Source organism: Andrographis paniculata, unplaced genomic scaffold (assembly GCF_009805555.1).
Source record: "Andrographis paniculata isolate CXL003 unplaced genomic scaffold, ASM980555v1 Contig62END, whole genome shotgun sequence".
Taxonomy (NCBI): domain Eukaryota; kingdom Viridiplantae; phylum Streptophyta; class Magnoliopsida; order Lamiales; family Acanthaceae; genus Andrographis; species Andrographis paniculata.
Window position 1 is genome coordinate 8,847,389 of NW_026137598.1, and position 20,771 is coordinate 8,868,159.

A 20,771-nucleotide genomic window follows, 5' to 3' on the forward strand; every position below is an offset into this window, starting at 1 on the left:
AACAATGGCAGCGCGATACAATCGGGATCCCATAGTGCTGAAGGATCTCATCCATCGGTATACGCCGCCGAAACAGTCTCCACAAAAAGACCGACATCGTCGGGGTCAGGATCCGCGACCATAGTAAACCCGAAAGCCAGCTCTGTACCCCTGTGTCCCGACAAAGCTCCCAAGCTGAGGAGGTAGTAAATGTACCGGATGCCGAAGCCATCCAACTCATCCGATCCTCTGTCAACCTGTCGAAGGGGATCTCAATAACACGCTGTACTAAAGCCTCCGGAAGATAAGCACGTAGTCGCCCAATATCCCATGACCCCTCTGTCCACATATCCCGGACCAGTATCGACGGAGGCGGCCGGCTGTCTCCCCGGAAGGTCGAAAGGGGCTGCTCCCCGAACCATCTGTCCTCCCAAAAGAAGCACTCCCCTCGACCTAGCGTCCAAAATATCTGTAGCTGGACCTCCTCCCTAACACGGCACAAGCGCTTCCACACCGGGCTGTCGTATATCCGACAAGGGGCTTTCCCCGGGAAGGAATTGCGGAAGTACTTGTGCCGCATCGCCTGCGCCCACAATGAAGAACCCTCTCGAAGCTTCCACCAAAGCTTCATGGAGAAGGCATGAACCAAATCCGATAATCGCCTAACTCCCAATCCACCCTCATCCTGCGGTCGTGCCGCATCTGTCCATGAAATCCAATGACGCTGGCGATGACCATGATACGAGCCCCAAAAGAAACGCGCGCAGATCTGCTCAACCTCATGAAGGATCGACTGCGGAGGATGCAGGACCTGAAGTAAGTATAGTGGTAGGGACAAGAGTGTGCTCCGGATAAGCTGTAATCGACCTCCATGTGATAATACAGCCCGGTCCCAGCCGCTCAAATACCTCCGAAGCTTCCCCAGAAGCTCCTCATACAATATGTTCCTCTGATTCCCCACATAGAGGGGCGCACCAAGGTAAGTAAGGGGTAGGTCAGCCACTCTGAAGCCCGTGACTGACCGAAGCTGCTCCCGAACCTCCCCCGGGCATCGTCGACTAAAAACAATCGAGCTCTTCTGACAGTTGACCTTTTGGCCGGTTTAGGGTTTAGGGTTTAGGGTTTAGGGTTTAGGGTTTAGGGTTTAGGGTTTAGGGTTTTTTTTTTTTTTTTTTTTTTTTGGCTGGGCTCAAAGAGCTGCCTACGTACCCCAACGGGATCAAGCCATACGTAGTTCTGCAAAGTTCGGTACAAGTGCTGCAAATGTAAATAAAGAGTGTAAGCAAATAAAAGCTAACGGAAGCGAAAGCACGGAAGGCCCGCCGCGTCAGCATGGATGAGGCCACGGGTCCTCGCTGGGATGTCCGCCGGCTCAAGGATCCGCATATGAGGAAGGGCAACAGAGGTGTTCGCCAAGTTGTCCGCCACTTTATTGCCCTCGCGGAAAATATGAGAGATCCTCCACTCGATGCTGCGAAGCTGTAGGCGCAGGTGGTGGAGACAAGGCTGGAGAGTCCAGTGTCCCGTCGAGGAGGAGATGAGAGAGATACTGCTGGCCGAGTCCGTCTCGATCCAGAGAGGGAGGAGGCCGCGGGCAACCGCCAGGTCCACTCCAGATCGAATCGCCTGCAGTTCGGCCAAAGTGTTCGTCGTATTCAAAAGGGGAACTTGGAATGCCACAATTGGGGCGCCGGTGGCATCCCGAATGACGCCCGCGGCTCCAGCGGCGCCTGGATTCCCGAGCGATGCCCCATCAGTGTTGAGTTTGAACCAGCCTGGAGACGGGGCTTCCCAGCGTACCATGACCGGCGGCCGGCCGAAGAACGGAGGCGGGAGGCGAAGGCCGAGAGTGGAGGCTAAGTGCACCTCCCCAGGCCAGTGCTGTCGCTGAAGGAGGCCAGCACGGCCCAACACCTGCAAATGAGAGTGAATACGCCAAATAATCCTGTCAGAGGAAATCTGGATACCTCGGTGTTTGGCGTCATTCCGTGCCGTCCAAAGAAACCAGAAGGCCAGAAGTGGGATATAGGTACGGATGCTCCGCGCATGTGGGGAGGACAGACGCCAAGCAGAGACCATCAGGTGGGGCGCATGTGTCCGCGGGGTTCGGATACGGAATAGGTCGGCAAGATGGCGCCACACGCGCTGGGCAACCGCCGACGAGAAGAATAAGTGTGCAAAAGTCTCGGATTCACTGCAGCACTGGCAGCGAGAAACAATAGGGAGACCCAGCCTCCAAAGGGCCTCGTCAACAGGTATCCGACGGCGAAATAAACGCCATAGGAATACCGACATCGTAGGCGTAAGTAGTGGCGACCAGAGGCAGCAGGAAAGCCAACTCCGAGCCCCGGCTGTCCGGCTCATCTCCCAGGCTGAGGTAGTAGTAAAAGTACCTGTGTCCGAAGCCTTCCATATCGGCTGATCCGCTATCAGGGGGTCAAAAGGAATCGCAGAGACCCGCTGAACAAGGGATGCCGGAAGGTAGGCCTGAAGGCGCGTCAAATCCCACGACCCGTTAACCCACATCTCTTTCACCCGAATCGGCGGAGGGCGGTCCCGGCGGTCAGTGCAGAGAGGGCGATCGCCGCACCAAGTATCATACCAGAAGAAACAGTCCCCACGCCCCAAGTTCCAAGTGATCTGCGTCTGTGCCTCATCGCGGATCTGGCAAAGACGTTTCCAGACCGGGCTGTCGTAGTTCCGGCAGGGGGCGAGACCCGGGAAGGAGCTGCGGAAATATTTATGCTGGAGCGCGCGAGCCCAAAGAGAGGAACCATCTCTGAGACGCCACCACAATTTAAGCGAGAAGGCGCGAACCATGTCGGACAGGCGGCGAATACCAAGCCCGCCCTCGTCCTGGGGCCTCGCCGCATCTATCCAGGAAATCCAATGGCGGCGACGGTGGCCATGATAGGAGCCCCAGAAGAAACGAGCACAGAGCTGCTCCACTGAGTGTAGGACAGCCTGGGGGGGGTTAAGGACCTGTAGGAGGTAAAGGGGAAGCGAGAAGAGCGTGCTTCTGATCAGTTGCAAGCGACCTCCGTGAGAGAGAACGGAGCGGTCCCAACGCTGCAGATATCGCCGCAGTTTCCCAAGTAGGTCTTCGTAGAGGATATTACGCCGATTGCCCACATAGAGCGGGGCGCCGAGGTACGTAAGGGGAAGTCCAACCCTGCCGAAACCAGTGACGGACTGAAGCTGTCGCTGGACCCTCTCCGGGCATCGGCGGCTAAATACCAGCTGACTTTTCTGACAGTTCACCATCTGGCCAGTAGTTCGCGCATACGTCGTCAGAAAATCCGTCAAGAGGCTGATTCGATCACCACGGGTATTGGCAAAGATGAGAACATCATCCGCATAGGCTAGGTGCGTCAATCGGAACCGACCACGACACCGATAGTACAGGTCCGGGTACCGATTGTATAGGCGCTCCAAGCCGCGAGATAAGAGATCTGCAGCCAAAACAAAGAGAGTCGGGGACAGGGGGGTCTCCCTGCCTGAGGCCTCGCGAGGAGGGAAGAAGAAACCGCCCAAGTCCCCATTCACAAGAATCGAGTACCAAGCATGCTCGACACAATTCATAATCAAGGTGATAAAATGAGGCGGGAAACCGAACCTGGTAAGGGCATGTCGCAAGAACCGCCACGATACCCGATCGTATGCCTTATTCAAATCCAGTTTCAGCAGCAAATTGTGCGAGTCCCCCCTCAAATTGAGATCATGTACCATTTCCGATGCCAGCAAAATATTGTCTGCAATTGCCCGACCTTTGACAAAACCACTCTGGTGTGGCGACAGAAGCTGCGGCAGTAGCGGACCAAGTCGCACAGTGAGTAACTTCGTGAAGATCTTAGAACTCACATTACAGAGGCTGATAGGCCGAAAATCAGCCCAAGCGACTGGCCCGTCCGTCTTGGGGATAAGCACAAGTGTCGTTGCCGTATAGAACTTCAGAAGAGGAGCTCCCGAGAAGAAATCCAGAACAGCATCGAAAACATCCTCGTGAATAATATCCCAACACGTTTGATAGAAAGCGGCGGAAAAGCCATCAGGGCCAGCCACACTGTCCTTGTCAATCGAGAGAAAACCACAGCACGAACCTCCGCAAGTGTTGGTGGTTCCAGCAACCGAGCACATTCAGCCAAAGGAACCTGAGGCGGAGGGTCCGCCAGTGCATCCATCCCCGAGGTGTCTGCATCGTCAGGCTGACCAAACATCTCGGAGAAGTAGGTAATAGCTGACTGCTTAATGGCTGAGTGATCAGTGAGGGTACGAGCACCGTCCCTCATCGAGAAAAGCGTAGCCCGCCGACGCCGTTCCTTCACCATGGAGTGGAACATTCTGGAGTTTCGCTCTCCCTCAACTGCCCAGCGACATGCTGCTTTTTGTTTCCAGAAGGCCTCCTCAAGAGAAATCGCATGTGTCAAGGCTGCTGCGCTCCGTTGACGACGGAGGAGGTTGGCGTCAGAGGGATCCCGATCGAAATCCGCTTCGCACTCCTCAGCATCTTTCTCTGCTGCTGCAAGTACCTGAAACACATTACCAAATACCTGTTTGTTCCACCACTTCAGAGCCTGCTTGAGGCGTCCGAGTTTCAATCGCAGGTTGAGGAGACCGGTGGTGCCCGTCGGGACAGCCCAACTCTGGCGGACGTGGTCCTGAAAAGAGTGGTGTCTAGTCCACATGTTCTGAAACCGGAATGCAGAGGCTAGGCGGTGCCGTTCATGCGAGAAACGGACCAAGAGCGGGGCGTGGTCCGAATGCATCCGCGGTAAGTGCCTGACTCGAGTTGTCTCCGCAAAATCCTCCCAGGCAGAGCTGTAAAGAATGCGATCAAGGCGCTCCCAAACCCGCCGATTGGTCCATGTGTGCGGGGGGCCCTCGAAACCAGCATCAATGAGGTTCGCATCGAGGATTGCGGTCGAGAAATCCAGAATAGAGCGCAATTTAGGCCGACCCGGGCCCTTCCGTTCAGATATATCGGCGATGGCATTAAAATCACCGCCAATCAGCCAGGGGGATCCCAGTGACGAAATCGCGGTGTCATGTAAGAAAGACCAAAGCTCGCGGCGCTGGGTGATAGAACACCTCGCATATATGCCAGATAAAAGAAAAGGCCGGCGAATCTGTGGAGATGATACCTGCACATGAAGACACTGATCGATCTCCGATATAGGCGCCAGTGTATAAGAATCATCAGCAAGAATCCAGATAGAATTAGCCGTGTTGGTTAGCATCTGAGAGAAACCAAACCGCCGGCAGAAGAAAGCAGTGTCCGCCAGAACCATGGGTTCAAGGATGATGAGAAGGCGGATACGGTGTTGCTTACAGAGCCAATGTACCTCCCGTTGAGCCCTGGGGTTACCAATTCCTCGAACATTCCAGACCAGAATGTAGGTGTCTGTCATCGAGTACTAGCAGAAGGGCGACGAGAGGAACTTACTTGCTGACGAGAGATGCTGCGGGTGATCGGCCTAGAGAAGGTTGGCGGCAGAGCCTGTGGCCGCCGTCACTGTCTCCAAGGATCCGCTGGAGAGACGGAGGATCAGCAGCCTGGTTCAAAACGCACACCCCTCTGCTCGGATGCGACTCCGTCGACAGAGCGACAACAGGGAGCGGTTCCGACGAAGTCCGCAGGAGGGGTGGGTTCGGACCAGATTCAGGGAGGAGCTCTGTCCCTGTAGTTGCATCAGTAGGGAGATCACAAGAGTGAAGATCAGTGGTACCTCTCGGGGAGAGAGACAGTGAATCAATGAGGGGCGGTTGGCCATCCTTAATAAGGGGCGAGTCACCATCCGAGTCCTCGGCGAAAGTGGCATGAAGTGCAGAGTCCTCATCCCGCTGGGTGTCCGAGGAAGGAGAACCCGTGGCCGATAGGCATGTGTCCACTGAAAGATCACGTCGATCGCAGATAGGTGATGCAGGGGGGTCCGAGAGCAGCACTGCCTTCCCCTTATCCAGGCCATGACCAGAGGGGAGTCCCCAGATTGCCAAAGACTGAGCAGGAGGAAGCGACACAGGCTCCGGGGGGTACCTGCATATCATCAGGAAGCAGTGGTGGTAAAGGCGGCGAGGGTACCTGATCGTCCAAAGGGGGCTGCAGAAAGAGACCGAGGGCTGGAGCGGTGGCAGGAGTCGCTGGAGTGGGACTCAGCCGACAGTCGTCCAGCGGGGGGAAGCAGGACTGTCGATCGGGGGGGCTCAGCTGTAGTCTGTCCAGCCAGAGGGCGGACCGGAGAGGTTTCCGAAGGCGCCCGGAAGTCCCAAAAGTAACTCGAACACCAGAGGTAAGCAGGATCGCAGAGGCATCCCCCCGTGAGTGGGCAAAGGTCACCCGAGGAGGAGCGTGGGGGCGATGAGCCTCCGCAGGGCTGCTGAGATGCGCCGGTATTACCTGCTGTGAATTCCTGGCCGTCTGTGATGGATTTGGGGCCACTTGTGTCTCCCCAAAGGACACCCGCACACCTGAACGAAGGCGTCTGGAACCGTTCAACTCCGGTATGTCATCAGAAGGTCTCCGGGTAGAAGGCTGGGGGTCCTGGCGGAGGGGCCGAAGAGGAGCCTGCAAGGAGCCAGAATCATTAGTGATACCAGTAGAAGGCGTACCCCGATTTCGATTGCGGCGCCGACGACGGCGTCGAGCAGTGGGGGGCGGGATTCCATGATATCACCAGAGGCAGGGGCCGCAGAGATCTCAGAAGGGCCATGCACCGAGTAATGGCGACCAGAAGGCGCAGCAGGAAGATCCTGCGCAGCTGATACGGTCGCTGGTACCGGCTGCGAAGAAGGTCTGCGTAAACAAGCCTCTGCTTTATGTCCGAGATGGCGGCAGAGTGAGCAGAAACTAGGTAGACGCTCATAGATGACCTTCTGCTCGAGCACACCAGTACCCACATCAATCTCGAAGGCATGCAGGAGGGGCTTCGTAAGGTCAATTTCCACACAGACTCTGGCGTGGGAGCACCGACTCCGAGTCGCCGTAGGGGTATCAACCTTCAGAGGGGTCCCAATGCCAGCAGCAACCGTAAATAAAAGATCTCTGTGATACATGTGGAGAGGAAGTAGTGGGAGCGTAACCCACACCGGAACATGTGGGGGTTCCTCGGTAGTTTTGAAATCGGGGGTCCATTTGAGAACTCGCATCGGGAATCCTTTGATGAACCAAGTTCCTCGAATCCAAAGTCGCATATAATCAGCCTCGGTAGTGAGGCGAATCACAATATGGCGGTGATTAAGATGCTGCAAAACAAATTTCCCCGCCAAACAGAAACTCGCAAAACCTTCGGTAAGATCTTTCGGTTTAGGGTTTAGGGTTTAGGGTTTAGGGTTTAGGGTTTAGGGTTTAGGGTTTAGGGTTTAGGGTTTAGGGTTTTAGGGTTTAGGGTTTAGGGTTTAGGGTTTAGGGTTTAGGGTTTAGGGTTTTTTTTTTTTTTTTTTTTTTTTTTTTTTTTTTTTGGCTGGGCTCAAAGAGCTGCCTACGTACCCCAACGGGATCAAGCCATACGTAGTTCTGCAAAGTTCGGTACAAGTGCTGTAAATGTAAATAAAGATTGTCAGCAACTAAAAACTAACGGAAGCGAAAGCACGGGAGGCCCGCCGCGTCAGCATGGATGAGGCCACGGGTCCTCGCTGGGATGTCCGCCGGCTCAAGGATCCGCATATGAGGAAGGGCAACAGAGGTGTTCGCCAAGTTGTCCGCCACTTTATTGCCCTCACGGAAAATATGAGAGATCCTCCACTCGATGCTGCGAAGCTGTAGGCGCAGGTGGTGGAGACAAGGCTGGAGAGTCCAGTGTCCCGTCGAGGAGGAGATGAGAGAGATACTGCTGGCCGAGTCCGTCTCGATCCAGAGAGGGAGGAGGCCGCGGGCAACCGCCAGGTCCACTCCAGATCGAATCGCCTGCAGTTCGGCCAAAGTGTTCGTCGTATTCAAAAGGGGAGCTTGGAATGCCACAATTGGGGCGCCGGTGGCATCCCGAATGACGCCTGCGGCTCCAGCTGCGCCTGGATTCCCGAGCGATGCCCCATCAGTGTTGAGTTTGAACCAGCCTGGAGACGGGGCTTCCCAGCGTACCATGACCGGCGGCCGAAGAACCGGAGGTGGGAGGCGAAGGCCGAGACTAAAGGCTAGGTGCACCTCCCCAGGCCAGTGCTGACGCTGAAGGAGGCCAGCACGGCCTAAGACCTGCAAATGAGAGTGAATACGCCAAATAATCCGGTCAGATGAAATCTGGATACCGCGGTGTTTGGCGTCATTCCGTGCCGTCCAAAGAAACCAGAAGGCCAGGAGCGGTATATAAGTACGGATACTCCGCGCATGTGGAGAGGACAGACGCCAAGCGGAAACCATCAGGTGGGGCGCATGTGTCCGCGGGATTTGGATATGAAATAGATCAGCAAGATGGCGCCACACGCGCTGGGCAACCGCCGACGAGAAGAATAAGTGCTCGATCGTCTCAGACTCCCGACAGCACTGGCAGCAAGAGACAATAGGGAGGCCCATCTTCCTTAAGGCCTCATCGACGGGTATCCGACGGCGAAATAAACGCCATAGGAAAACCGACATTGTAGGAGTAAGAAGCGGGGACCACAAGCTGCAAGAGAGCCAGCTCCGTGCTCCAACTGTTCGGCTCATCTCCCATGCTGAGGATGTAGAGAAAGTACCTGTGGTCGAGGCCTTCCAGATAGGCTGATCCGCAATCTGGAGATCAGAAGGAATCGCCGAGACCTGCTGAACAAGGGTTTCAGGGAGGTAAGCCCGGAGGCGCGGCAAGTCCCACGTCCCGTTAACCCACATCTCTTTCACCCGTATCGGCGGAGGGCGGTCCTGGCGGTCAGCGCATAGCGGACGATCTCCACACCAAGTATCATACCAGAAGAAGCAGTCCCCACGCCCCAAATTCCAAGTGATCTGAGTCTGTGCCTCGTCTCGAACCTGGCAGAGGCGCTTCAAACCGGGCTGTCGTAGCTCCTGCAGGGTGCAAGTCCTGGAAAGGAATTCCGAAAATATTTCTGTTGAAGCGCGCGAGCCCAAAGGGAGGAGCCATCTCTGAGTCGCCACCACAGTTTAAACGAGAAGGCCCGAACCGTATCGGCCAGGCGACGAATGCCAAGCCCACCCTCCTCCTGTGGCCGTGCAATATCCGCCCAGGAGATCCAATGGCGGCGTCGGTGCCCGTGATAAGAACCCCAGAAAAAACGAGCAAAAAGTTGCTCCACAGAGTGAAGTAAGTACCGCCTGGGGGGGGCAAAGTACCTGCAGCAGATAGAGGGGGAGCGAGAACAAAGTGCTCCTGATTAACTGTAATCGACCCCCGTGAGATAGAACCGAGCGATCCCAGCGCTGCAGATAACGACGGAGTTTTCCAAGGAGTTCCTCATAAAGAATATTGCGCCGATTGCCCACATAGAGGGGCGCGCCAAGATATGTAAGAGGGAGTTCAGCTGCGCCAAAACCAGTCACCGATTGGAGCTGTCGTTGAACATTCTCCGGGCACTGGCGGCTGAAAACAAGCTGGCTTTTCTGACAGTTCACCTTCTGGCCAGTAATCCGTGCGTAAGTCGTCAGAAAGTCGGTCAGAAGGCTGATGCGATTGCCACAGGTATTAGCGAATATCAGGACATCATCCGCATAAGCAAGGTGCGTCAGCCGGAACCGACCACGACACCGATAGTACAGATCCGGAAAACGGCTGTAGAGGCGCTCCAAGCCTCGTGATAAGAGATCTGCAGCCAAGACAAAAAGGGTCGGGGACAAGGGGTCTCCCTGCCTAAGGCCTCGCGAGGAGGGGAAGAAGCCACCCAAGTCCCCATTCACAAGGATCGTAGTACCACGCATGCTCAACACAGTTCATAATCAAAGTGATGAAGTGAGCCGGGAAACCGAACCTGGAAAGGGCGTGCCGCAAGAATCGCCATGACACCGATCGTACGCCTTGTTAAGGTCCAATTTAAGCAATAAATTGTGCGAGTCCCCTCTCAGATTAAGATCATGGACCATCTCCGATGCTAACAGGATATTGTCCGCAATCGCGCGGCCTTTGACACAAGCCGCTCTGATGCGGCGATAGAAGCTGCGGCAGTAGAGGGCTAAGGCGCATGGTGAGTAGCTTTGTGAAGATCTTACTGCTGACATTACAGAGGCTGATAGGCCGATAATCAGCCCATGCAAGTGGCCCCTCTTCTTGGGGATAAGTACAAGAGTCGTCGCTGTATAAAACTTCAGGAGGGGGGCTCCCGAAAAGAAATCCAGTACAGCATCAAACACATCCTCCCGGATGATCTCCCAACATTTCTGGTAGAAGGCGGCAGAGAAGCCATCGGGCCAGCCGCACTATCTTGATCAATCGAGAAGACCACAGCACGAATCTCCGCAAGTGTAGGCGGGTCGAGCAACCGAGTGCACTCGGCCGGCGGAACCTGGGGCGGTGGGTCTGCCAAGGCATCCATTTCCGACGTGTCGGCATCATCAGGCTGTCCCAACATCCCAGAGAAATAGGAAATGGCTGACTGCTTAATATCTGAGTGATCAGTGAGGGTACGAGCACCGTCAGCCATCGAGAAGATTGTCGCCCGCCGGCGTCGTTCCTTCACCATGGAATGGAACATACGGGAGTTCCGTTCTCCCTCGACCGCCCACCGACAGGCTGCTTTCTGTTTCCAGTAAGCCTCCTCTAGTGCAATCGCGTGCGTCAAAGCCGCAGCGCTACGCTGACGGCGGAGGAGGTTGGCGTCAGAGGGATCCCGATCGAACTCCGCTTCACACTCCTCTGCATTCTTTTCTGCTGCTGCCAATACCTGAAAAACATTCCCAAATACCTGTTTGTTCCACCACTTCAGAGCCTGTTTGAGTCGTCCAAGTTTCAGTCGCAGGTTGAGGAGACCGGTGGTGCCCGTCGGGACAACCCAACTCTGGCGGACGTGGTCCTGAAAAGTGTGGTGTCTGGTCCACATGTTCTGAAACCGGAATGCAGAGGCAAGGCGGTGTCTTTCATGCGAGAATCGGACCAAGAGCGGGGCGTGGTCCGAATGCATCCGCGGGAGGTGTCTGACACGAGTCGTCTCAGCGAAATCCTCCCAGGCAGTGTTGTAGAGAATGCGGTCCAGGCGCTCCCAAACGTCGATTTGTCCATGTATGGGGGGAGCCTTCAAAACCGGCATCGATAAGATTCGCATCAAGGATAGCGCGCTGAGAAATCCTGAATAGAGCGCAACTTAGGGCGACCTGGGCCCTTCCGTTCAGATATGTCGGCGATGGCATTAAAGTCGCCACCGATAAGCCAAGGAGACCCCAATGACGAGGCCGCTGTGTCCTGTAGGAAAGACCAGAGGGCACGGCACTGGGTGACAGAACATCGCGCATAGATCCCAGATAGGAAAAAGGGCCGGCGGTGCTGCGGAGACGAAACCTGCACATGAAGACACTGATCGATCTCCGAAATAGGCTCCAGTTTATAGGAGTCATCAGCAAGAATCCAGATAGAATTGACCGCGTTAGTAAGCATCTGGGAGAAGCCAAAACGCCGGCAAAAGAAAGCAACATCCGCAAAAACCATAGGCTCCAGAAGAATAAGAATGCGGATACGGTGCTGCTTGCAGAGCCAATGTACCTCTCGTTGAGCTCGGGGGTTGCCAACTCCGCGCACATTCCAAACCAAGAGGGAGGTGTCTGTCATCGGGAACTGGCAGAAGGGCGACGAGAGGCACTTACTTGCTGACGGGAGATGCTGCGGGTGATCGGTCTAGAGAAGGCCGGCGGCAGGGCCTGTGGCCGGTCATCTGACACTGTCTCCAAGATCCGCTGAGAGACGGAGGTTCAGCGGCCTGGTTCAAAACGCACACCCCCCTGCTCGGATGCGACTCCGTCGACAGAGCGACAACAGGGGCGGTTCCGATGAAGTCCGCAGGAGGGGTGGGTTCGGACCAGATTCAGGGAGGAGCTCTGTCCCTGTAATTGCATCAGCAGGTAGATCACCAGAGTGAAAATCAGTGGTACCTCTCGGAGAAAGAGATAGTGAATCGAGGAGGGGCGGTTGGCCATCCTTAATAAGGGGCGAGTCACCATCCGAGTCCTCGGCGAAGGTGGCTTGTAGTGCAGAGTCCTCGTCCCGCTGGGTGTCCGAGGAAGGGGAACCAGTAGCCGATAGGCATGTGTCCACTGAAAGATCACGTCGATCGCGGATAGGGGATGCAGGAGGTTCAGAGAGCAGCACTGCCTTCCCCTTATCCAGGCCATGACCAGAGGGGAGTCCCCAAATTGCCAAGGATTGAGCAGGAGGAGGCGACACAGGCTCCGGCGGCACCTGCATATCATCAGCAAGCAGTGTAAGTAAAGGCGACGAGGGTACCTGAGTGGCCAATAGGGGCTGCGGAAGGAGACCAAGGGCCGAGGCGGTGGCAGGAGTCGCTGGAGTGGGACTCAGCCGACAGTCCAGGCAGGCAGGGGCTAGGACTGTCAATCGGAGGCTCAGCTGTAGTCTGTCCGGCCAGAGGGCGGGCCGGCGAGGTTTCCGAAGGCGCCAGAAAGTCCCCAAAGGTAACTCGAACACCAGAAGTAAGCAGCATCGCGGAGGCATCCCCCCGTGAGTGGGCAGGCAAAGGTCACCCGAGGAGGGGCGTGGGGGCGATGAGCCTCCGCAGGGCCGCTGAGATGCGCCGGTGTGAGCTGCAGTGACTTCTCGGGGCGTCTGTGATGGATTTGGGGCCACCTGTATCTCCCAAAGGTCACCCGCACACCAGAGCGAAGACGTCTGGAGCCATTCAACTCCGGGATGTCATCGGAAGGTCTCCGGGTAGAAGGCTGGGGTCCCGTCGGAGGAGCTGAGGAGGAGCCTGCAAGGAGCCAGAAGCATTAGTAATACCAGTAGAAGGCGTACCCCTATTTCGATTGCGGCGCCGACGACGGCGTCGAGCAGTGGGGGGCCGGGATTCCATGATATCACCAGAGGAGGGGGCTGCAGAGATCTCAGAAGGGCCATGCACCGAGTCATGGCGACCAGAAGGCGCAGCAGGAGGATCCTGCGCAGCTGAGATGGTAACTGGTACCGGCTGCGAAGAAGGTCTGCGTAAACAAGCCTCCGCTTTGTGCCCAAGATGGCGGCAGAGTGAGCAGAAGCTAGGGAGCCGCTCGTAGATGACCTTCTGCTCGAGCACACCAGTACCCACATCAATCTCGAAGGCATGCAGAAGGGGCTTCGTAAGGTCAATTTCCACACAGACTCTGGCGTGGGAGCACCGACTCCGAGTCGCCGTAGGGGTATCAACCTTCAGAGGGGTCCCAATGCCAGCAGCAACTGTAAATAAAAGATCTCTGTGATACATGTGGAGAGGAAGAAGTGGGAGCGTAACCCACACCGGAACATGTGGAGGTTCCTCGGTAGTTTTGAAATCGGGGGTCCATTTGAGAACTCTCATCGGGAATCCTTTGATGAACCAAGTCCCCCGAATCCAAAGTCGCATGTAGTCAGCCTCGGTAGTGAGGCGAATCACAATATGGCGGTGATTAAGATGCTGCAAAACAAACTTCCCCGCCAAACAGAAACTCGCAAAACCGTCGGTAAGATCTTTCCAAGAAGAGTACCCGTGAGAAAATTTACCGATAAGAGTGAACGGATGCGAGGCGGTGTACCTTGCTGTTTCGTCAGCAGTAAAAGCAAGGCGCGGTTGTCCGGCAGTGGAAATCCATTGTCCAATAGCAGTCGGACGAGGCTCCGCCAGAAAGGAGTAGGGACTGTCCTCAGGAGCATCGGAATTGAGTCCGGAGGTCACGGCAGTGGCGAAAGACTTGCGTGAATGGAGATGGTTATCAGCAGAGACAGGGCGTATCGAACCATCAACTTCGGGAGGCTGCCGGCGGCCGGCAGTAGTCTGGGCAGCCATGTCCGGCAAATCCACAGCAGAAACCTAGCTCCGGAAGGAGTCAGCGTCTGTCATCAGATACGGCGGCAGAGGGTGGGGGTCTGGGGTTTCCAGGGCCAGCTAGTCCAGACAGTGCCGTCCGACCTGCGATCAGAGCACCAGAGCGGCAGGAAGCCGCAATTCCTTGGCACCGTGCGGGCACTGTTCCAGCGTCTGGGGGGGGTGGTCGGACGTCAGGGTCGGGCGGAGAGTCGGGGACGACGTGTCGGGATGTCAAAAGTCGGGGTCAGTGACAGCCGCGACACCTTGGCCCCAGTCGGAAACTGTTCTGACGTCGGGGCACCGACTGGGGGTTGGCGGGGTCGGGGAGAACAGTGGTGGCACCGAGTCGGGATAAACCGTCGGGATCAGTGACAACCGCGATCCCTGGACCGCGGACGGGAACGGTTCTGGCGTCAGGGGCACCGACAAGGGGGTTGTCGGGGTCGGGGAACTGATGGAACCAGAACTGTGGTCGGGCAGCGAAGTCGGGCGGAGAGGCGCCGAGTCGGGGTCAACCTTCGGGACCAGAGACAGCCTCGGTCGGGCCTCGGTCGGGATCAACCTTCGGGACCAGAGACGGCCTCGGTCGGGCCTCGGTCGGGAAACCTTCGGGACCAGAGACGACCTCGGTCGGGCCTAGGTCGGGATCAACCTTCGGGACCAGAGACGGCCTCGGTCGGGCCTCGGTCGGGAGATCAACCGTCGGGAGAAACAACAGTCGCGATCCCTGGGCCTCAGTCGGGAGATGTTCTGGCGTCAAGGAGCACCGACCAAGGCGTATGTCGGGGTCGGGTGATACAGTAATGGGACCAGAGAGTTGGTCGGGCAGCGGAGTCGGCCGAAGAAGCAGAGGCGGCGTCTCGGGAACTCAACCGTCAGGAGGCCAACCGTCGGGAGATCAACCGTCGGGAGGTCAACCGTCAGGAGGGCAATCGTCGGGGTTGCCGGAGGTCAACCGGCAGGGCAAAGTCGACGGCGGCTTCCAGCAGTGTATTCCGGTGGTCGGGTGGTGGGTTCAGGGACTCCCCAACCTTGCGAGGTCGGTGACGGTGGCCGAATGACGAACCGGCGTCGGAGATGGGAGTACGGCGGCGCCGAAGGTGACGCAAATCAGATCAACGGCGGCAGCGGCGGAGAGGTGGCAGCTCGCGGCGGTGGCACGGTCCTAGGGGTTTTCCGGGCCGGGGAGTACGATGCCGTCGTCAGAATAGTGGTCTGACGGCGGGGAGATGCCGAACAGCGGTGGCGACGGTTCAGGAGGCAAACCGTCGGGGCCGGGGCCGGCGGCGGATTCCGGCGATCGAGGGGTGGGTTCGGGGACTCCTCAACCCTGCGAGTTCAGTGACGGTGGCCGAATCGCCGTTGGACGTCAGGAGGGGCCGCGACAAACTCGACGGCGCTGGGCAGATCCCGGCGGATGGTGACGGCGGCCGCGGGGTGGTTTCCGACAGCGGGAAGGCGGCTACGGGGGTTGTGAAGGACGGCGGTCACGATGCTGATGAAGCGCCGGGCCGAAAACGCCGGGAACGGCGAGTTCGCCGGAGACGTCGTTTCGGGCCTTGACGAGAGCGGCGGCTGGGGGCGTTTTCCGGTGATGAGGTTTGGTGTAGGGGGGGGTTTATGGGGGTGGCGAGGCGACTGACGGTGGCCGATTTGCCGTCCGGCGTCTGGATCCGCCGGAACGGAAGTCGTCGGAGAAGGTGGCCGGAAATCGCCCAAGTGCTGGAGAGCGTTTGTCTTGCTTATAATATTTAGGGTTTAGGGTTTAGGGTTTAGGGTTTAGGGTTTAGGGTTTAGGGTTTAGGGTTTAGGGTTTAGGGTTTAGGGTTTAGGGTTTAGGGTTTAGGTTTAGGGTTAGGGTTTAGGGTTTAGGGTTTAGGGTTTAGGGTTTAGGGTTTAGGGTTTAGGGTTTAGGGTTTAGGGTTTAGGGTTCAGGGTTTAGGGTTCAGGGTTCAGGGTTTAGGGTTCAGGGTTCAGGGTTTAGGGTTCAGGGTTTAGGGTTCAGGGTTCAGGGTTCAGGGTTCAGGGTTTAGGGTTCAGGGTTTAGGGTTCAGGGTTCAGGGTTCAGGGTTCAGGGTTTAGGGTTCAGGGTTCAGGGTTCAGGGTTCAGGGTTCAGGGTTCAGGGTTCAGGGTTCAGGGTTCAGGGTTCAGGGTTCAGGGTTCAGGGTTCAGGGTTCAGGGTTCAGGGTTCAGGGTTCAGGGTTCAGGGTTTAGGGTTTAGGGTTTAGGGTTTAGGGTTTAGGGTTTAGGGTTTAGGGTTTAGGGTTTAGGGTTTAGGTTTAGGGTTTAGGGTTTAGGGTTAGGGTTTAGGGTTTAGGGTTTAGGGTTTAGGGTTTAGGGTTTAGGGTTTAGGGTTTAGGGTTTAGGGTTTAGGGTTTAGGGTTTAGGGTTTAGGGTTTAGGGTTTAGGGTTTAGGGTTTAGGGTTTAGGGTTTAGGGTTTAGGGTTTTTTTTTTTTTTTTTTTTTTTTTTTTTTTTTTTTTTTGGCTGGGCTCAAAGAGCTGCCTACGTACCCCAACGGGATCAAGCCATACGTAGTTCTGCAAAGTTCAGTACAAGTGCTGTAAATGTAAATAAAGATTGTAAGCAACTAAAAGCTAACGGAAGCGAAAGCACGGGAGGCCCGCCGCGTCAGCATGGATGAGGCCACGGGTCCTCGCTGGGATGTCCGCCGGCTCAAGGATCCGCATATGAGGAAGGGCAACAGAGGTGTTCGCCAAGTTGTCCGCCACTTTATTGCCCTCGCGGAAAATATGGGAGATCCTCCACTCGATGCTGCGAAGCTGTAGGCGCAGGTGGTGGAGACAAGGCTGGAGAGTCCAGTGTCCCGTCGAGGAGGAGATGAGAGAGATACTGCTGGCCGAGTCCGTCTCGATCCAGAGAGGGAGGAGGCCGCGGGCAACCGCCAGGTCCACTCCAGATCGAATCGCCTGCAGTTCGGCCAAAGTGTTCGTCGTATTCAAAAGGGGAACTTGGAATGCCACAATTGGGGCGCCGGTGGCATCCCGAATGACGCCCGCGGCTCCAGCGGCGCCTGGATTCCCGAGCGATGCCCCATCAGTGTTGAGTTTGAACCAGCCTGGAGACGGGGCTTCCCAGCGTACCATGACCGGCGGCCGAAGAACCGGAGGTGGGAGGCGAAGACCGAGACGAGAGGCAAGGTGCACCTCCCCAGGCCAGTGCTGACGCTGAAGAAGGCCAGCACGGCCTAAGACCTGCAAATGACAGTGAATACGCCAAATAATCCGGTCAGATGAAATCTGGATACCTCGGTGTTTGGCGTCATTCCTTGCCGTCCAAAGAAACCAGAAGGCCAGGAGCGGTATATAAGTACGGATACTCCGCGCATGTGGGGAGGACAGACGCCAAGCGGAAACCATCAGGTGGGGCGCATGTGTCCGCGGGATTTGGATATGAAACAGATCAGCAAGATGGCGCCACACGCGCTGGGCAACCGCCGACGAGAAGAATAAGTGCTCGATCGTCTCAGACTCCCGACAGCACTGGCAGCAAGAGACAATAGGGAGGCCCATCTTCCGTAAGGCCTCATCGACGGGTATCCGACGGCGAAATAAACGCCATAGGAAAACCGACATTGTAGGAGTAAGAAGCGGCGACCACAAGCTGCAAGAGAGCCAGCTCCGTGCTCCAGCAGTTCGGCTCATCTCCCATGCTGAGGATGTAGAGAAAGCACCTGTAGTCGAGGCCTTCCAGATCGGCTGATCCGCAATCTGGAGATCAGAAGGAATCGCCGAGACCTGCTGAACAAGGGTTTCAGGGAGATAAGCTCGGAGGCGCGGCAATTCCCACGTCCCGTTAACCCACATCTCTTTCACCCGTATCGGCGGAGGGCGGTCCTGGCGGTCAGCGCAGAGCGGACGATCTCCACACCAATTATCATACCAGAAGAAGCAGTCCCCACGCCCCAAATTCCAAGTGATCTGAGTCTGTGCCTCGTCTCGAACCTGGCAGAGGCGCTTCCAAACCGGGCTGTCGTAGCTCCTGCAGGGTGCAAATCCTGGAAATGAATTCCGAAAATATTTCTGTTGAAGCGCGCGAGCCCAAAGGGAGGAGCCATCTCTGAGTCGCCACCACAGTTTAAACGAGAAGGCCCGAACCGTATCGGCCAGACGTCGAATGCCAAGTCCACCTTCTTCCTGTGGCCGTGCAATATCCGCCCAGGAGATCCAATGGCGGCGTCGGTGCCCGTGATAAGAACCCCAGAAAAAACGAGCAAAAAGTTGCTCCACAGAGTGAAGTACCGCCTGGGGGGGGCAAAGTACCTGCAGCAGATATAGGGGGAGCGAGAACAAAGTGCTCCTGATTAACTGTAATCGACCCCCGTGAGATAGAACCGAGCGATCCCAGCGCTGCAGATAACGACGGAGTTTTCCAAGGAGTTCCTCATAAAGAATATTGCGCCGATTGCCCACATAGAGGGGCGCGCCAAGATATGTAAGAGGGAGTTCAGCTGCGCCAAAACCAGTCACCGATTGGAGCTGTCGTTGAACATTCTCCGGGCACTGGCGGCTGAAAACAAGCTGGCTTTTCTGACAGTTCACCTTCTGGCCAGTAATCCGTGCGTAAGTCGTCAGAAAGTCGGTCAGAAGGCTGATGCGATTGCCACAGGTGTTAGCGAATATGAGGACATCATCCGCATAAGCAAGGTGCGTCAGCCGGAACCGACCACGACACCGATAGTACAGATCCGGAAAACGGCTGTAGAGGCGCTCCAAGCCGCGTGATAAGAGATCTGCAGCCAAGACAAAAAGGGTCGGGGACAAGGGGTCTCCCTGCCTAAGGCCTCGCGAGGAGGGGAAGAAGCCACCCAGGTCCCCATTCACAAGGATCGAGTACCACGCATGCTCAACACAGTTCATAATCAAAGTGATGAAGTGAGCCGGGAAACCGAACCTGGAAAGGGCGTGCCGTAAGAACCGCCATGACACCCGATCGTACGCCTTGTTAAGGTCCAATTTCAGCAATAAATTGTGCGAGCCTCCTCTCAGATTAAGATCATGGACCATCTCCGACGCTAACAGGATATTGTCCGCAATCGCGCGGCCTTTGACAAAGCCGCTCTGATGCGGCGATAGAAGCTGCGGCAGTAGAGGGCTAAGGCGCGTGGTGAGTAGCTTTGTGAAGATCTTACTGCTGACATTACAGAGGCTGATAGGTCGATAATCAGCCCATGCAAGTGGCCCCTCCTTCTTGGGGATAAGTACAAGAGTCGTCGCTGTATAAAACTTCAGGAGGGGGGCTCCCGAAAAGAAATCCAGTACAGCATCAAAAACATCCTCCCGGATGATCTCCCAACATTTCTGGTAGAAGGCGGCAGAGAAGCCATCGGGACCAGCCGCACTATCTTGATCAATCGAGAAGACCACAGCACGAATCTCCGCAAGTGTAGGCGGTTCAAGCAACCGAGTGCACTCGGCTGGCGGAACCTGGGGCGGTGGGTCTGCTAAGGCATCCATTTCCGATGTGTCGGCATCATCAGGCTGTCCCAACATCCCAGAGAAGTAGGTAATGGCTGACTGCTTAATATCTGAGTGATCAGTGAGGGTACGAGCACCGTCAGCCATCGAGAAGATTGTCGCCCGCCGGCGTCGTTCCTTCACCATGGAATGGAACATACGGGAGTTCCGTTCTCCCTCGACCGCCCACCGACAGGCTGCTTTCTGTTTCCAGTAAGCCTCCTCTAGTGCAATCGCATGCGTCAAAGCCGCAGCGCTACGCTGACGGCGGAGGAGGTTGGCATCAGAGGGATCCCGATCGAACTCCGCTTCACACTCCTCTGCGTCTTTTTCTGCTGCTGCCAATACCTGAAAAACATTCCCAAATACCTGTTTGTTCCACCACTTCAGAGCCTGTTTGAGTCGTCCAAGTTTCAGTCGCAGGTTGAGGAGACCGGTGGTGCCCGTCGGGACAACCCAACTCTGGCGGACGTGGTCCTGAAAAGTGTGGTGTCTGGTCCACATGTTCTGAAACCGGAATGCAGAGGCAAGGCGGTGTCTTTCATGCGAGAATCGGACCAAGAGCGGGGCGTGGTCCGAATGCATCCGCGGGAGGTGTCTGACACGAGTCGTCTCAGCGAAATCCTCCCAGGCAGTGTTGTAGAGAATGCGGTCCAGGCGCTCCCAAACTCGTCGATTTGTCCATGTATGGGGGGAGCCTTCAAAACCGGCATCAATAAGATTCGCATCAAGGATAGCCGCTGAGAAATCCTGAATAGATCGCAACTTAGGGCGACCTGGGCCCTTCCGTTCAGATATGTCAGCGATGGCATTAAAGTCGCCACCAATAAGCCAAGGAGACCCCAATGACGAGGCCGCTGTGTCCTGTAGGAAAGACCAGAGGGCACGACGCTGGGTGACAGAACATCGCGCATAGATCCCAGATAGGAAAAAGGGCCGGCGGTGCTGCGGAGACGAAACCTGCACATGAAGACACTGATCGATCTCCGAAATAGGCTCCAGTTTATAGGAGTCATCAGCAAGAATCCAGATAGAATTGACCGCGTTGGTAAGCATCTGGGAGAAGCCAAAACGCCGGCAAAAGAAAGCAACATCCGCAAAAACCATAGGCTCCAGAAGAATAAGAATGCGGATACGGTGCTGCTTGCAGAGCCAATGTACCTCTCGTTGAGCTCGGGGGTTGCCAACTCCGCGCACATTCCAAACCAAGAGGGAGGTGTCCGTCATCGGGAACTGGCAGAAGGGCGACGAGAGGAACTTACTTGCTGACGAGAGATGCTGCGGGTAATCGGTCTAGAGAAGGTCGGCGGCAGAGCCTGTGGCCGGTCATCCGAAACTGTCTCCAAAGATCCGCTGAGAGACGGAGGATCAGCAGCCTGGTTCAAAACGCACACTCCCCTGCTCGGATGCGACTCC

General features: G+C 56.2%; 1 protein-coding gene across 1 annotated transcript; it reads right to left on the reverse strand.

Moving 5' to 3' along the window:
* Nucleotides 1-3,929: 3,929 nt before the first annotated feature.
* On the reverse strand, nt 3,930-5,387 carry LOC127260495 (uncharacterized). Its single transcript, XM_051288226.1, has one exon. It carries the CDS (start codon nt 5,385-5,387, stop codon nt 3,930-3,932), a length of 1,458 nt encoding a protein of 485 aa, XP_051144183.1.
* Between the last annotated feature and the right edge of the window lie 15,384 nt (nt 5,388-20,771).

What these genes read in the sequence shown, in the direction of transcription:
- LOC127260495 (XM_051288226.1), bottom strand. Translation starts at nt 5,387, where the DNA reads ATGACAGACACCTACATTCTGGTCTGGAATGTTCGAGGAATTGGTAAC.